The sequence below is a fragment of the Equus caballus genome, chromosome 6 (assembly GCF_041296265.1).
Source record: "Equus caballus isolate H_3958 breed thoroughbred chromosome 6, TB-T2T, whole genome shotgun sequence".
Lineage (NCBI taxonomy): Eukaryota > Metazoa > Chordata > Mammalia > Perissodactyla > Equidae > Equus > Equus caballus.
The window spans coordinates 72031343-72050532 of NC_091689.1; the positions used below are offsets into that span (position 1 = coordinate 72031343).

General features: G+C 37.3%; 1 protein-coding gene across 1 annotated transcript in view; it reads right to left on the minus strand.

The window, feature by feature from the left end:
• Positions 1-19190, minus strand: part of SLC2A13 (solute carrier family 2 member 13) — a 332739-nt gene that overhangs the window by 107256 nt on the left and 206293 nt on the right. The window contains exon 5 of the mRNA XM_070270126.1: positions 2379-2542. Within this exon, the coding sequence (XP_070126227.1) occupies positions 2379-2542 (164 nt within the window). The remainder of the gene's footprint in view (positions 1-2378; positions 2543-19190) is intronic.

Sequence of the window (19190 nt, forward strand, 5' to 3'; positions counted from 1 at the left end):
CTGTATCAAGAAAACCAGGCCTTCTACCTCCTAAACCACTGTAATATCTACATCATCCCTTTAATTGGCCACATGACAAGGAGATCAGATGCCCCCTTGACGGAAGGTCTCTCTTAAGAGAGAGGCCTCACTGCATGATATTGGTAGTGGATGGAGCTAGGGTGTTGGTAGTTTTGGCTGAAAAGAGAACAAGGCAGAAAACAAAAGTGCCTATAGGTTGCTCATAAGAAGCAGTCTCTGAAATCTCTTGGTCTTTACCCCCAAATAATTGTCTTAACACTTCCTCTTAATAGTCAGGGATGGGCTCTGGAAATCCTTGGGGCAGAGGACCTACACTGAGAGGTGAAACAAGACATCAGCTAGAAGAGTTCAGGAACGTTCCTGGATTCTCATGATGCAAAGTGATTTCACATTATGGCTAAAACAACAAAGAATCACTCTCTGGCAGTAATAACGTTGTGACAGCTAAAATGCTCTGGGCACTCTTACTATCTGTGTCAGGCAGTGTTTTAAATGCTATACACGCATAAATGTATTTAGCCCTCATTACAACTGTGTGAAGAAGGGACTATAATTAATTCCTGTTTATGGATGAGGGAGTGGAACCTTGCTCAAAGTCACACAATTCAACCCAAACAGTCTGGCTCTATCTAGAATGCCTCAAAATCCTGCTGAACTGATCAGAAAGTGTCTCATTGGAATACAACAAATGAAGGGACAGAGGCTGCTACAAAAATGTTTTCCCCAGATCTCAAAATCAGCAGTTTCCCTAGATCTTAAAAGCCAAATCTCAAATTCAAGAAGACTTGAAATTCTATTTAAAAAACAGACCTTTGAAGTAGCAATATACTGAGGCCCTGCCGAAAAGGAAGGGTATCCACTTAAAAATTTTTAAAGCGGCTATTACCTCTTCTTAGAGTTGACCTAAACCTCAGGGGTCAGGTCTGACCAACTGGAGGAACTTATTTTTAGCATATCACTACCTGAAGGCCATCTATCTTTTTTTTCCAGAGTTTACCATCCTAATAAAACAGCACAATTCATGGTTGGAGAGCTCTATTAGGAATATTTTTCTTATATTAAGTAAAAATCTATGTCCTCCTAACATTTACCATCTGCCAGAGTAAGATATCTATTAGGTGTCTACTGAGTCTTTTTTTCCAGGCTAAACACTTCTGGTTCCTTCAACAGGTTTATAAACGTGTGGTCTTTAAACTTTTGCTTGCTCCTCACCTTTCCTCTCTTACCCTCCAGTCTCCCTATAAATCTTGGCTGTTGGAATTACCTTTGACTCTTAATCAGACAATCTTCCCCTCCCTTTGCCCTCAGTGTGGACACTGCAGTTCAGCTTACCTTTGGTACTCAAGGGCTTCCGCTGCCTAGGCAAGAACAGAGTATTGGTACAGAGGGAAGGGTGGGAGAAAGTACACGTTCTTAAGAACTGAGTATGAAACTCAGAATGTATTTTCTCATCAAAATCTGGGACAAGTGCCTGAAGTAGTTCTATTAGATCAATGTTTTAGGTATAATTTGGTTAAAACAGAATTTAGTTAATGCCAGCCTGGAAACTTTACATTTTAATGGAAAAACATATTCTTACTCTAAATAAACTTATAAAGGAGCCATTAGAAGACAGCTAATTGATAAGTAGGAATCTGCTTGTATATTTGAAATAAATTAGAAAATTATATGATGTAATCATGTGAAGACAATGGCAAAGATGGGTCTCATTTTGTCAAGTGAAAGAGCCCTTGTGTTACAGGGAAATAATAAAAAGAAATGGGCAGCACTTAAAGACAAAAGATACTTGAAAGTGAGAAAAGTTTTATCTTATTTAGCTATCATAGGAAATATAAACAATCAGAATTTACCCTAGAATTAAGGCCTGGTTCAAATACAAAAAAAAAACAAGCCTGTCTTTGTTTTGTGAAGAAATTATATGGTTCTAATGTTCCATTGTTGAAAGAGCTTTGAAAAAAAAATCCTCCAAATTTAGTTCCATATTCTTCTAAACTTAAAACATATGTTAAAAAGTGAGTTTATGAATACTAAGTTTTTCAATCAAGGAAGAACAAAAAATCATTACTCTTTTCACTTTTGTACCCCTGGGCAGAACTCAAAATAATAACAGCAAAATGCTACCCTCAGTAGATTGAAACTGCTCTTATAATTCTAGTTTCTAGTCAATTCTAGTTACATATCATTCATTACATATATAACATTCATTAAGTTCTTTTTAAAAAACTTTTTGTCGAGAGGAACTCTATTATTTGGCTAAGAAAACTACATCAGGAGTGGTATTGGTATTGCATTTTGGAAGGTTAACCTGTCATCATTAGAAAAAAGTTGATAACTAAATTCTTCATCCAGGTACCTACCTGCTAAACTACCGAAGGTAAGCTTTCTGCGGCCCACTTTCTCAACAAGCCAGACTCCCACGAGAGTGAAAATGAAGTTTGTGAAGGCTGTAACTGAAGCCAGCCATATTGCGAGTCTGTCATCTTCAACACCGGACATCTGCAGAATGGTTGCACTGTAGTACCTGCAAGGCAAGAGTACAACAATCATTGCTGACGGTTATTCAAAGAAACACAGTTATTCACATAGAAAAATACCCAGCCGACCTAAAAAAGACCATGAATAGCGGCAGCAGTAACATCAAGTTAACTGGGGAATTCATGCAAACTGTTTAAAGGATCACAACAGAGAGACTGTGTTCACATAAACTTATTTTGAACTTTGTATAACCAAGAAAAGACACTCAAGCAAGTGGACAGAGAGCTGAAGTCTTCAAAAGTGAAACGTATGCCACAACTAGGGACAGTGGCAGCTGGTGGTTTCACTAAAACTATCAAGGACAAGCTCCAAGTCCATGGAATGAATTAGAAGTCATCACACACTGTGAATTTATATACTTAAAAGGATAAAGAGATTTGCTGCATATAACAAGGAAAGTGAGATATAATGGCAGAAATCTGTAAGGAATCTCTTCAAAGAAGACATAAGGACTAAGAATGTGCCAATTTATGTCATCCTACTTGGAAGATGAGACACTGACATGATGGACCTGAGAATGGTTTTGTGGTTCCTAGAAAAGTGTACTCTTGCTGAGGTAAGTATCTAGCACAATCAGCATGATTGGGTTCTGTAGACTTATTTTGTTCTAAATGAATTCACTGGAGACTGGCTCTTAAAAAACCATAATCCCATGCCAATTTGTTGATGCACAATGGGAGATATGTCTGGTACATTTAAGGAAGACAGGTTTCTCACAGGACATTTCTTTTCCCATGAAAATACCAGTAGCTATATCAGAAGATTACTTTAAAGCTGTCCTTCAAACAAAGAAAGCAAACACTCCTGGCGAATCACCTAGGAAATAGGATAGAATTCAAATCCTGAAGACACATTCTGAACCATGGCTTCGCCTAGCTTTTTGAGCCATTCTAAAACAAGTTAGCTTTACCCAAATCCGACAGTGGGCACCCAAGCAGTGTGTTCAATCAAACTGAATATTTCCATAGTTATGACCTACAGTTTCTGGGTATTTATCAATATTTTCATAATATTTCAAAAATAAAATCTTTTAAATATATTTACGTCTCACGGATTCATCGATGGCTTCTACTATTTTTTAAATTAATGATGATCCTCTTACATGAAATATTAACACCAACATTCATCTTAAAAAGAGTTTTACTTTTTTAAAGTAGTAAACCAAACTTATAAATTAGTATGCAGCATGAAGGATGTGTTTTACCGATCACACTAAAAATTATGCCAACCATTTTAAGATTTTGAATTCTAACAGCTGTTGTAAAAAGAGTAATTCCCAGTGGAACTACTCCCATCATCATGAAAAGTGTGAATGTTTTGCAGTCAAGAGTGGAAAGTAATAATAGAAACTATGAAAACAATTCATCCTGTCTGAATAGTGCCTTACAGTTTCCAATTTCTACCATACACATTATCCCATTTTCATAAAGACCCTTGCAGCAAGGTCAAACCTATATGCAACCACTGAGAAACTCACATAAACATCAAATCTACAAAAGCAGAAAATAGAAATGCTGAGAGAAAATTCAAATATTTAAAGCCAAAAGATTTTGATACTTGTCATGCTATTCTATTAAATTGCAGAGTCTTCTCAATGTTTTAAGAATAAAAACAGATACACAGCACAACATAATGCTTCCAAATGGAGCTATGAAAAAAATTAACAAAATAGAGTGGTTATTTCGATGTTTTCATTTTCAATACAATAAAATTATGAAATCACAAGTGTTAAATTAAGGGACAGAAAAGGGAGTGGTACCAAACAAAATAGTTGGTCAGAATTTTATTTAAAATAAAAAATGTTCCCTAGGTATATAAAAGAATTTCTTTCATGGTACTTAAGTTTTAGAGGCAAAGTCTAATCAAAGACTGGTCTGGGGAATCAGAAACCTGCATTCTAATAGCATCTCTATGAAATGTTGGCCAGGTCAGGTAACATAGTCATTTGTTCACTTAATACTTATTTATTGAGTTGCTACTGTATAAGCTATGTGAGATACTAAGATCCCATAAATTTGTTAGTAGACCCACTTGCTGCCCTTAAGAAGCTTACAATTTAGTATAAGAAAATGCAATGGAAAGAAATAATTTTAATATTGCAAGATATTGCAAGGTTAACAAGTCACAATGTGGCATAAAGGACAGACCAAACAATTTAATTGGATGTGGAAGGTTCCAGGATTTTCCAGAGAACATCACGTTTAATGTTTGAGTTGAGTCTTGAAGAATTCAGTTCCCAGCAGTTTGCCAGCAGGGGTGATTGATGATCTCGCAGGACACTGGTGGTAAAGGAAATGACATGTACGAAGGAGAAAAGTGCAAAATACCATGCTGGGCTCACAGACCGTAAGTACCTCAGGTTGACTGAGCATAAGGTACATAGAAGAGAGAAGTATGACATAAGGCAGTAGTAGAAGCTTCTGTTGTAGAGGGGCCTTGACTGCCAAGCTGCATGTTTGGGCTTTTTTCTCCAGGCAATGGAAAATCATGAAATGGGCTTTAAAGAGAAATAACACAATTAAATTTGTTCCATGAAAAGACCACTGTAATTATGGCCACATGGGTGGCCTGGAAGCAGACTGAAACAAAGGTATATTGTTTTAAAGTGTGTATTTCAGGTCATTACACTGGCAACAGGCACATGTAGATTTTCTGTATTAATGGGAAACAGTGAGAGCAAGGGCTGAAATTCAGGGATGGCCTTATTTCTCCCTGTCAGCAAGACTTGCAACTTCAACCCACACTAAATCTTTTCCTGGATGGAGGGCCTTGAGTTTCATCTTCATTTTCCTTTCTCGAACATTCGTAAATGTACAGTCATAAGCCACATAAAGACGCTGTGGTCAGTGACAGACTGCATACACGACAGCGGTCCCATGAGATTAGTACCATATAGCCTAGGTGTGCAGTAGGCTATACCATCTAGGTTTGTGTAAGTACACCCTAGATGTTCGTACAATGATGAAATCGACTAACGATGCATTTCTCAGAATGTATCCTTGTCATGAAGCAATGCATAACTGTATTTAGTTTTTATTGCATAATAAATTACCACAAGCTTAGTGGCTTAAATCAACACAAATTTATTATCTAACAATTCTGTAGGTCAGAAATCTGACATGGGTTTCACTGGATGTCAAAAATCAAAGGTGTCAGAAGGACATCCCTTTCTGGAAGCTCCGGGAAATAGAGTTCCTCGCCTTTGCCAGGTTTTAGAAGTGTCCTGCATCCCCCGGCTCACGTGGGGCCCCTTCTTCAGCCTTCAAAGCCAGCACAGGTGAGTCAAGTTCCTTTCATGTCACTTTACTCTAATGTGCCTTCTGCCTCTCTCTTCTACATTTAAGGACTTTTGTGATTACATTGGGCAGGCCCAGGTAACCAGCATAATCTCTTTATTTAAAGGTAAATTAATTAGCAGATTTAATGTAATCTACAATCAATTTCCCTTCGCCATGTAATGTAACACTCATAGGTTGTAGGGATTACAAAATGTACACGTTGAGCGTGGGGATTATTCTGCTTAGCACCTAAAGGTGCTAATAAGCAGTAAAATAAGCAAAAGGCCAACAGTTAGAAGGAGATGAGGAATGAAGGCGAGGACATTTACTTAAAGGGTAATCACTTCCAGAAAAATTCAGGCAATAACTACATCCTGTTTCACAGGGAAGGAGATGACATATCTGGGTCAGAATAATTCACGAACACAGTTTTTAAAAGTCAGGTCATGGAGTGGTGAAAAGATACATTTAATTTACATTTTAAAATGGGTGAATTCCAATGTTGTTGTAAGTAATCCTACTGGCCAACCAGCTATGTAATGGGCTACTACTGCATCTATAATCTTCTAAGCCTTTATGCACTAGTTTGAATTTTCAGGGGACTGGGTATTCATTGAAAAGTTGCACAAAGCATAAGAGAGTCTTCTTCATAAAAGAAGAATATGAGCAACTGAAAAAGGCTTTCTTTCCTTTTAGACTCAAAGTAGGAATGCCTTCTCTTTTCAAAATCGTTTTATATCTATCAAACAAACTGTCCTCTTCTTCAAAGATTCCCTGGGCAATCTTTGGTCATGTCACACATACCAGCTCTTCCCCAGCGTGAAGCTGAAAGGCCTGAGGCAGTGTGTTCTCACAGAAGACCAGCTTCACAACTCCCTGCAGACATCTAAGAACAGAAACGGTCCAACTGCATGTGCAATGTTACCTCAGACATTACGTGAGACCCAGCTTTCAATCCTGAATTTTAAATCTGAATAAAACAAAACAGCTCTAGAAAACATGTAGGTTTTGGTAAAGGCAATCTATCCTAATGATGACTTTTAATTAGCAATGAAAGAATAAACATGAGCTTTTTTTTTTTTTTGGATGAGGAAGATTGTCACTGAGCTAACATCTGTGCCAATATTCCTCTATTTTATGTAAGACACTGCCAAGAGGGTGGCTAGATGAACGGTGCTAGGTCCATGCCTGGGATCTGAACCTGTGAACCCTGGGCTGCCAAAGCAGAGCAGACGAACTTAACCGCTATGCCACAGGGTCGTATATAAACATGAGTGTTTTATATGCCTATAAAAATACACACATTATGTACCTATTTGAACAAGATATTTCCTAGGAATTTCTGAAAAAGTTATTTTTTTCAGCTTCTTAAAGCCATAGCCTTTTTTCCATTATTGTCAGTCTAATAGAGTTAATTTAACAGCAAGAAGTAGGTACTCAATAATCGTCTGCTGAATTTATTGAATTTATCTACCATCAACTTTCAAAAAGGAATTAGGAATATTTATAATAAAAAATACATGGCAGAATTGCTAAACAAAAATTAAAGACTGATAAAAGAGAGTAACAGAGGGAGAAGATGAAGATAATTATATAAAAACTTTGGATGAATGATCACTACAAGCTAGCTCTGAAATTCCTGGCAGCCAAGGCAAAACAGTAAATGATACTTTTAACTGTCTGATAAAACAAAGCATATCAGTTCATAACAAAGACAAACTTTCTGGTATGAAATTCTACAAACTTTAATTTCATGAATAAAAGAGATATGGAATACACTCTTCCTGATATGGACAGCCAGTCAGAATAAGACAAATTAACAGATAAAATTTAGTCATAATCATTTTAATTCATGTGGCACAAAAGTTCTAGCAGTGATGCAGATAGTCTCCAAATAGAGACATCTACGAACCTGGTCTTACTCAACAGTCTTATGGGTCATGTTCATATTTGGGAAAAGATCAAGTTAAATGAGAAGACTGAAACTTATGGAGCATGGTTGATTGACTATAAGCCCTGAAAGATTCCTATTATCTAAGTTATGTTGTTTGACTCTTTTAGTTCCTAGTATTATAAATACATTTATTTGCATCATATGCAAAAGTACACCCCCTACAGATTTAGAATGTCATTCTATGGGCTGGCCCATGGCCAAGTGGTTAAGTTCGTGCCCTCCACTTTGGTGGCCCAGGGCTTCACGGGTTCAGATCCTGGGCATGGACATGGCACTGCTCATTAGGCCATGCTGAGGTGGCATCCCACATAGCACAACCAGAAGGACCTACAACTAGAATATACAACAATGTACTGGGGAGCTTTGGAGAGAAGAAAGAAAAAAAAAAAGAAAAAGAAGATTGGCAATAGATGTTACCTCAGGTGCCAATCTTTAAAATAAAAAAAAGAATGTCATTCTAATGAAAGATGTTCTTTTAATTGAAAAAATTATATTTTCCTATTAGGATAGTGTTTAAACTGTCAAAAACATGGATAACTATGTAAACTATGAACTTTAAGAGAAAAATGTTTCACTCAAATATAAAAATCTTAAAAATAGTTAAAAAAAGATTAAAAATTTCAAATCTATTTTATGTATTTTGTACACTGAGAAATCCTCTTCGTGTATTATTAGATGCAAACCATAAAGCCAAAAATAAAAGTTAGAAAAGTAGAAATTAGGATTTCATGTATATCATACATGTGTTTTGAGCTAACATACTAGTTAATTATATCATACTATTCTTAAATCATGCAATGATCTAAAAATTGTAGTAATCCTCAGGAAGCATAATTATCAATCATATTTAATATACTACAAAAAATTTTCATAATTTAAATGATTTTACTAATCTTTTGGAAAGAACAAAGTTAAAAATGTGCCAAAGGAAGTTAAAAGGGATTTCTACAGACTCTCAATGTTCCCAGTACGAACCACCACCCTCCATCTCAGGAACCAGTGCCCTCACTCTCGTTTCGTGCCTCTGGAAAGAAACCTCAGGAGAAATCACATATCGCACCCACCTCTACCAGATCACTGACCTTCGTCTATGCGTTGCTAAGAACAGTGATAGAAACTCTCTAATCTGACCTCCAATTTGCCAGATTAACGTATTAATTCTTTCTATAAAACATACATCTACAAGACATTGAACATCTGGGACTTCATGCAGGATCACATCTCTCATTTGTTGAACTGAATGTATATCAAAACAGATGTGTTTGTTCCCAAACCTGTTTATGCCTGTTGTAATTATGTAATTTAATCAAATAATACATAAATCAACAGAATATAAGATGCTAAAAGAGAATTGTATTAAAAACAAAATTGTACACTTTGAAAAGAGTCAATGAAGATAAATGATTAAAAAAAATTGTGTAGGCAACACAACCATAAAAAATTAGAGTTAAAATGTAAAAGTCTAGAAAGATTCTGCCCTTAGGTTACTTCTCGAATGTCTTTCAGTTCTTGTCCTGTTTGAAAGAAACTAAACCTGGAATTCATAGATCACACTATTGAGTGTGGCTGATGCAAGAAAACCATGTGGAAGCTCAAGCAGTAGATATGATGAATTATTGTAAAACTAAAAATAAAATGTTGAAGGTATATATGCATCATTTCCATACAACTGTCTTTTGCAGTTAACTAAAAAGTACTGATTCTAATTATATCAGATAAAAGAGCTCTCACCTTGTCTCATCAAGTCTCACATCCCTACTTACAAGCAAAGAGCAGGAGTCCAAGACTATCAGGTCACCCATTTCCACCTGGTCATTTACTTCCACATTAACCTGTACGTTGACGAATTTGACTCAATCTTCCTCTCATCCTAGCCCTCCCACACTCTTACCCTGTACACTAAGGCTGGACATGAGGGTACCACCTGCTTATAGCGTGGATCTAGAGTCTAGGCTGTTTTTCTCTCACATCCCATACACCTGAGGTGGGGGAGAGGATGACAAGGGGAAAGAAATGAGCTAGATCAACCTGTAATCATCCTTCTTTAGCTGTTGGCCTACTCTTTGGTTACTCCTCACTCAATGGCGATTTCAGTTCCTGCCTCTCAATTTTCTTCTCCACTCCTACCTGTGTCATGATTCTTCGTGAGAATAGTATCAACACGGACTATGCATACAACTCCTGTGTCTCTTAACTGCTCTACTTTTAAAATCCTTCAGGTATCCTAGTCTCTGACCAGCATTGCCTACCCTCAGGGCTCACTTACTTCAATTCCTCCACTCACACAATTCTTCACTCTTGTGAAGATGCTAAGCCATACGGTCTACCTCTTTTTCGTTATCCATCATCACTCATTTCTGCCCCTCTCCCATAAGTGTACTTACTGTCTTAAGTAGTTTAGATTTCCCAACCAGTGGATTGCAGGTATTGGTGTGCCAGAGAATCACTTAGACGGCCTGTTCAGACACAGATTACTGGGCCCCACGCTGTTTGTGATTCAGTAGGTCTAGAACCATGAATTTGCATGTCCAATAAGTTTCCAGGTGATGCTGACATTGCTTTGGAAACTTACTTCCCCAAATCACTTTCTTTTCACCATTCTCAGACTCCTTGGCCTATTTTCCCTTTGTCAAAGTCATGTCATAAACTCTAAATCTGCTTCCTTATATCCAGCTATTCTTCCACTCTGCATTTACACTTAGCAGCTGAAAAGTTCTAAAGAAAAACACACAAATAAACCTCACCTGAAATTCTCCAAGACGCACGCTCTACAACTCTCCAAAGGATGATTTCATAGCAGCTCCCTTCTTTCCACTGTCCCAGTGTATCCAGCCTCAGGTGAAACCTCGCCTAATATTCACTGAGGAAGTGTGAGCAGAGCGGTACTCCCTCATCGCACAACCACCAGTCTACCAACCTACCTGATCAATTCCACATTAATTTATAGAAAAATCAATGAGCACTCAAATATTTTTCCTCTAAATTCCTTCTTCACCGTTTGTTGCTGGAATCATTAGTCTTTGCTTCTGTTTTTGCTCAGCAATTTATTTGTACTTCTCTTACAATACAAGCCACTTTCCCTCTGGTGTTAGAGTTACTTAAATACACACTGGATTTCCTCTCCTCGACTATAAACTCCCAAAAGAACAGTCTATGTGTGATTCACCTTTGCAACTGCCAAAGCAGGCTTCTGGTTTCTTTTGGCACTTAGTAAATGCTTATTTAAATGAATGAATGGACAGAATGGCGTTCCATTTCTTTTTTTTTGCCTTATTTTAAAATTTATATTGAAGTATAATTCATATACCCTAAAACTTACCGTTTGAAAGTGTATAGTTCAGTGGTTTTTCATATGTCGAGGACTAAATTTTAATCTCTTAAATAATTATAATAATTAACGTTCATAATAAAGTATTCAAACAATCCAAATGATTTATAGAAATAAAAAAGTCCCTGGAACAGGGTGACAGGGAAAGGTAGAGGGTTATGTTTTGAATGGTTTAGTTTCAACACATACATCACCCCCATGTTCTCCTGACTCAGCTACACTCCTTTCTACCTCGCCGGCCAGCCTCGAGTTCCCAGGTACACCCAAGGCTGGGGAAGAGAACATCAAAAATGACTGTAGATGACTTGCAAGCTTTTTCACTCAATGATACAAACTAGTCTACCTTTCCATCATTTATTCTATCTCTAGTTCCAACCTAACACCTCATGAAAGCAAACAAGAGGAAAAAGGGTGATGGTCTATTTAAAATTCCCGTCAGGAGGTTTAAGACTCTGAGTGAGAAAAAAGGGCAGGTCATGGCATTTACTTTAGGAAAAACACTGCTTTCTATCTGGATAGGCCCTGACTATCTAAAGGGAATAAAACAGTATTTATTTTAAGCTGCACTGAACTCAAAGGTTTGTTTGTAAGCAAAAGTTTGCAAGAAACTTCACTCTATATAAAAGCAACATTTTAGAGCACGGTCACACAAAACTGTGATTATGCAAAGATATGTAGTTTCGTGTACATTATTTATAACTCTGAATCTCTGTGGAATCACAGATTGGGAAAATAGATCAAGAGCACGCAGGATGTAGAGAAAAAAGCAAAATGCAAAATTATGTAGAGGGTAGAACCTCGACTATTAAAATTAATCACAGAAAAACAAGACAAAGAAATACGCCAAAATGTTAAGATATACTATATCTAGGCGGTGATATTTAGGTGGCTTTTCTTCTTTATGTGTTCCCAATTTTCTATAATAAGCATATGTCATTTGAAAGTTTTGCTTAAAGTATTAAGTTTTGTCGATTAGAACATGCCATATACTGTATTGAGGCACCTTAAGCCTCCAGCTCTGTGAACTAAATCCAGTATTATTTTAAGTAAAACAAACACAAAATAATAAACATGAGGAATATGTTTGTCTTCAGAGAAAGACATTTTTAACTTATTTTTTTCTTTGCCAAACTTGATATTTTCTTAAATGAAATAATTGATGTCTTTTAACTCTTTGTCCCCCAAACACTACAAGTAACACACTGTAATACATTCCTAGTTTATCTATTCAATTCAACAAATATTTAGACACGGTAACAGTAATAACTGTTCTCATGGAAAACAAGTACACAATGGCTGAATGTCTCAATTACACGCAACTAAAATACATTTATTCAGGGCTTACTCTGTGCCAGACACAGTGAGAGATAAAAACACAGGTGACATCTGGGACTGTTTGAGGAGGGCAGAGGCTCACGTTCCACTGAGGAAACCACCGTACACTTAAAAACTACACCTCATGGGCCAAGTTCAGTGAGAGCAGTAAGAGTAAAATGTTGTTGGAACATAAAGGCAGTGATTAACTCCTCCAGCAGTCCAAATTGTTAATCCACTGATTATTCCAATTAGCTGTGTTACCAGTTCTTATATTCTGGGATTAAAAAAATAAAAAGGGGCTGGGAATTTAGGATGCTAGTTATCACAGGGTTTAGTCTGTGAGAGCATTTAAAACCAGCTCAAGGATCACACACAGGAAGAAGTGGAAAGGACCTGAGAGACTGTAAGTCACAATCAGGATGACAGACACCTATTTGGTTCACTGACTAGAAAAACTGTAGTGTCGGAGATGGATGTTATAGCCAGGAAGGAAATTCTGGATTTTGCTTTCACAGGAGACGGCACTGGCCTGAAGGTTACACTGGCATGTAAGATGTGTTTCTGATGCAGGGGATCCATGATAAGTGGAAAAGCAGCTCCACCCACTGGTGCTCCTGAGCCCAAAGAACTGAGTGGGGAAGCGGGCACACTGGAGGGGCAGGACGCTGTAAAAGTCAACAAGATTGCTCAGTTCTCAAAGACTGAAAATAACATACAGACTGATCATACTTGAAATTCCCTAATATGCTCACTCTTCAACTCTCCAAAACGATGATTTCATCTCCTAATGAAAAGAGTGGGCCTGTAGAACAAGAGGGAGCAGAGGAACTGGAATGCAGTAGTGTGAACAAGGTGCCAAAGTAATTTACTTTATTCTGTCACCTAAGATGTAAGCAGTACAGAGATAATTCTTTTTTTTCTCTCTCTCCTGCTATACTATGGATAAATAAATTGTATGGCATGACTTAACTGTTCTAGATATCAAAACCAATACCTATGAGTTTAGATTATTACAATAAACTTTCTATGGATAGATTAATATTAATGGATATTATATTACCACCAAAGCACCCAGAGAGAAATTCTCTTTGGTCTTAGGAAGGAGGAATTCTTGTGCTTCTCTAGGCCAATGGATTTGTTTCTATCTTAGGGATGCTGTGAATCATGTAACAAAACACGTCTCCCTTTTTGTATTGGCTCTAAACATTTAGCGCAATGTGATTCTCAAACTTAAGTGAGAATGAGAATCATCTGGAATTTCTAACAAATGCAAGACCCCCAGTTGTCCATCCTTCTTGTTCACCCCTACCACAGCCCAGGATTCTGATTCATTTCAAGAGATTCTAACATACAGGGTTCCAAGACCACTTTGAAAAAGACAGGGGCCACCCTGGTGGCATAGTGGTTAAGTTTGCATGCTCTGCTTTGGCAGCCTGAGGTTCGCAGGTTCAGATCCTGGGCCCAGATCTACACACCGCTCATCAAGTTATGCTGTGGTAGCATCCCACATAAAAAATGGAGGAAGATTGACACAGACAGTAGCTTAGGGATAATCTTCCTCAAGCAAAAAGAGGAAGATTGGCAACAGATGTTAGCTCAGGGCCAATCTTACTGAATAACAACAAAATATATATATATATAGATAGATAGATAGATAGATAGATAGATAGATAGATAGATATAAAGAAAAAAAAAAAAGACAGGCTTTGTGACCTAGTTCATACAGACACTTCTCTAAAGGAAGTCTCTTGTGTAGAAATGATCTTGTCTTTTCCTGCTTTGTCCTATTTCCTAAATCACTCATTTTAAAGTTTATTTTACCTTACTGTCTCTCTCTCTGTTTAATTAAGTCCTTTTAACCTTTTTCTGGAGTAAGGAGGGTTGAAGAGAATAAAGACTTTTGAATTAGTAAGAGTAAATCTTATTTTTCCTTTTCTAAATATTGGAGAAAGAAAGCTGATCAATTTTTTAACAGCAGAGTTACGAGTTGAGCTGTAACAGCCCTGGGCAAAAGAGATCGCAACGAGAAGCCTGCCACACCAATGTATTACTAAACAGTAAATTAAGCTGCTGACTTGATGTGGGCACGTGGACAGCATCATGCCCTTTGATGTTCAAATAGAAAGCCCTAAAACGGCACTTGGTTCATTTCAAGTGCATGCAGGCAGCACCAGGACACACTTGTTCAACCATTAGCAGAACTGCAGGACCTTCACAGATGACAGAAAAAAATTCTGCCTATGTGTACACAGGAAGTGTGACCTGAAGAAGAAAAGTGATTATCAATGAGTACATTTATTGAGGGAAAACTATGTGGAAGACATTCACTTTAATTCTCAGATACTACAGAGAAGCATTGAATCATCTTGCTAATACTGAAAAACCTGGAGAATTAGGAAAATACTTCTGAGTTCAACATTTTTGTGTGTTTGAATTGATCTCATTGTCTTAATTCTCCACTTTCCTTTATGAGTGTAGGTTTTAGAAATGCCCCTTTCACTCTTTTATAAGAAAATACAGAATAGGAAAACGACGAGAACAATGGTTAATATTTATTGAGCATTTTCTGAGACCATGAAACTTGATTTTAAAGTTGGAACTGTTGGCAGAACTCATCTCCGAATAAAAGAGGAAAAAGAGAAATAACATCTATTGAGCACTTACTCTGTGCTAAGTAGTGTCCAGCTGTGCTTTGCTTATATTATAGCGTTCAATAATCACAAACACCTTATGGAAATGCAAATTTGATAAGAGTCAATGCTAAACATTTTTAGGGTGTAATTAACTCAATATATAAGCTCTACATCCCATTCTCCTACATACTCAGGATCCCAAAGAGACTGTTAAGGGGATTCTTACTCAGTTTAGTCACTCTATGCACAGGGCAAAACATAAACCCTTATGCACATTTACCACTTTACATTTTTTTTCTGCATAAAAACTATTTTCACTTTATCTAGTTAAAGTCTTTTGTCTAGCACTTTTGCTGCTAAGTTAGTTGTCATTAATAGTGAAATTGATAAAATATAAAAATCGTAAAATTGTATTTAGTTAGAAAGAGACCTCCAGAGATGGGAAGATGGAGGGGCAGCCAGGCTGTTACAAGAGAGATCCCAGAAGTACGCCGCCCCTGCAGGGGGATAGAGAGCACTAGCCTGTCCCAGAGGCTCAAGGCCAATTAAACTAACTCCTCTCCACTGAGAGCTCTGGAATCAATTAAAATAAACTTGAAGAGCAGACTTACAGGGGAATATAAATAACAAAATGAGCTGGTTTACAAATGAATGAGAAAATGGGGAAGTAGTGTTCCTCACTCCCTCTGTCTATTCTAGTGGTGACGGGGCAAGCAATAGTTAAGATACTGAGCAGGAGGTTTTTTTAAGCACCAGAGGGTAGACTTCCTTCTCCTTCCAGCTGCTTCTATTCTAAAGACCATAGCTGAGGGCTGGCTTACTTATTCCAGTTGCATGGGAAAGTGACCTATTATTCTGTTGTGAAGGCCATTGTTATATTTTAACTAAATCTTCTTTTTCTTTTTTTAATTTCTAGAGATTCTTTCTTCTTGACAAGGGAGGCAACGAAGTGACAGCATCACTGGTATAGAGAGGAACGAACATGAACCTGGAGCCAAGAAACAGGTGTTTATTCCTTTGACTGTATGAGGCCCCTCTTCTGTTTCTCCTTCGCCTTTCTGATTAAATAAAGCAGAAGCAGGAGGGGAGTGGTGTGAGCACGGCAATGATCAACAGCCCTTTTCCTTCTAATTTCAGGAACCTCCAAACATTAGTTTGCTCCTGCTTTGTACCCTACAGCCCCACCCACTCTCAGCCTTGTGTGGGAATGCTAGGAAACTATTCGCCTGATCTGGCAGATATCAGAAGATGAACTGACTGGGTTGAGTTAGCAAAAACCCCTGGAGGATCCATATCCTTCTGGAGAAGGAGGAGTGCCATCCAGGCAGGCTGCCTCAGATGCCCAAGTTCTGCTGCTTGTCTAGCTCATGGGAGAAAATGCTATGTATTTAACCATTCTAGGTTTTTTACTGAAAACATTCAACTTAGTAAGGCACTTACAATTAGTGATGGCATGCAAAACTTACCCTGTTTTTGAATATTCACCCTTTACCAGACAGGACAGAAGCGCAAGAGAGCACTCAACTAACTTTTCATGCTCATTCTTTGCTCATACTGAATATGAGCTCACAGTGGCATAACAAAGCAAAGAAGGCAGTCAACACAGAGATCCTCTTGAGTATAGTATTTTCTTCTACTTGGAATTCTTACAAAGTAATCAAAATTTTACAATATAATACTAATAACTGATGGGACTTAACTTTATATTCTGACTCACACAGCTATGATCTGACTCATACAGCTATGATCTGCTTATATCTGAATAAAAACAACTAAAATTACTCCAGGATTTCAAATAACCAAATTTTAATTAATGAATCCCCATTTGTATTTTTGAAAAGTAAACATTTTATATTTTTACATAACCTTAAGTTAAATTTGCCATGTGTGAGGAGAAACTCTACAATCTACAAAAATAATCCTAGTCACCAATATTAAGTTATACATGTCTATATCACTTTTTAGTCCTAAATCTGGCAACTGTTAGGAGTACATAAAATCTGGAGTTATATGTAATGAAGAAGTAGAGTATTATTCAACTTACAGGAAAAAGTTGGCCATCTGTTTACCGTAAAAAAACAGATGAAATTGAAGATTCATGTAGAAGGACGTTCATTAGAGTATCACTATGACTATATAGTATTATTTATAAAACTGAAAAAATAAAACCTTTGTGGCTGTCAGGGTAACAGCCTGCCAAAGATGTCCATGTTCTAATCCTTCTGTGAATGGTTACTTTATATGGTAAAGGAAAATGAAGGCTGCACATGGAATTAAGTTAGCTAATCAGCTGACCTTGAGTTAGGGAGATTATCGTGGATTGCTTTGTGGTGGGCCCAACATAATCACAAGAGTCTTAAAAGTGAAAGAGGCAGGTGGAAGAGAGTCAGACAGAGACGTGACTATGAAGGAGGTCAGAGAGATATGATGTGCGGATTCACCTCGCCATTGCTGGCTTTGAAGATGGATCTGGGCTGTGGGGTGGGGCTACATGAGCCAAGGAATGCTTTTAGAAGCTGGAACAGGCAAGGAAATGAATTCTCCCTCAGAGATTCCAGAACGGAATGCAGTCTTGTTGACATCTTGATTTTAGTCCAATGAGACCCCCATCAGATTGTAGATATACAGGACTGTAAGACAACAAATTTGTGTTTTTTAAGCCACTAAATTTGTGGTACTTGCAGCAGCAATAGAAGACTAATGCATACACTGATACCTTACATTGTGAGACTGATTAAACAAGTTATGGCCTAGCCATACAAAAGAATTCGACAAAACTATTATAAACATGTTTTAACATAATAAGTAATAACATGGAAAAATAGTCACATTCTACTATTAGGTAAAAAACTTATATGTGGGTATATACTACATGATTTTAATTCTGTAAGTCAAAATATACACACCTACATGAAAAGTGAAATGTCATGTCTGGGAGGTGAGATTATGAATAATTATATTTCTTTATTCTTTTTCATGTTAACAATGAATTTCATTACATACATATTTTTTAAAAAAGCAATAAATGGTAATACAAAAATGTTGGGCACCTAAATTACTAAGAGTCTCTCAAAATTTCAAATGTACTTTTTTAGATCTAATTTTGAAGACACATATAAGATGCTTCTCCTCTGGGAAATCTTTACCAACCATTCCCCAGCCCCCTCCACCATTTCAATCAGGCTGCGGAGTTGTCACCTAAGGTCTGTGCCATTAGCACAGCATTTCTGCACTGTAGGATAACTGCCCCTTTACTTTTCTGACTCCTCCACTGAACTCTCACTGAACTTGAGGAGGGCACTCTATTTTCTTCATCCTTGCATATTCCTATCCATTCACAGAACTTGGCTCATAAGTAAAATCATGAATACTTTAGGTCAAACAAGATGGGAGATAGATGGGAGATAGATAAAATAAGATAACTTATTTTAAGAGAGCATACGAACACCTCTAATATATTCACTCAACCCTACTGCTTCTTCCGTTTACGAATTATAGGGGCAAGGAAAGCATATAGCTTCAAGAGTTCTACAGTGAAGATTAAGACAGGAACTTGGAAATAATGGATATCATCGTCTGCAGGCCTGCTTTACTGCCCCAAATCCCAAAGGTATGCATTATTATTGCAGTTCTACATATTAGAAACCTGGAGGCTTAGACAGGTTATGAACTTGCCTGAGGTGAGTGGCAAGAATGGGCTCAACATTTATCTACAGCCTTTTCTAGACACTGAGCTGAGAATCTCTCTCTCTTTTACTTTGAGGTTACCATTTTTATAAGTGGTCTGATCATCATCATTAGTTGTCTATGGTTCTGTTTGTTTTGTGTGTGTGTGTTTTTTTTTTAAATAAGTTTGGAGATATACTGTAGGAGGAAAATAATCCTTATCTTGTACGTTTATCTCAATAAAGAATATGGGTTTGTTAGTCAGTTTAATCAAACCTGTTAATTCATACATTAATCTTACTCTCCTGTGGAGAAGAGGAGATCTGTAGGTAACTTCTGTCCTAAAAAAAAGTCTGCAAATCACCAAAAAGCATGCACTCTAGTGCAGTTTACATTTCTACTTCTGCTCCAGAGTATACTGTTCATATTGTAAGTAATAAGAAGAGCCTGGGTGGAGA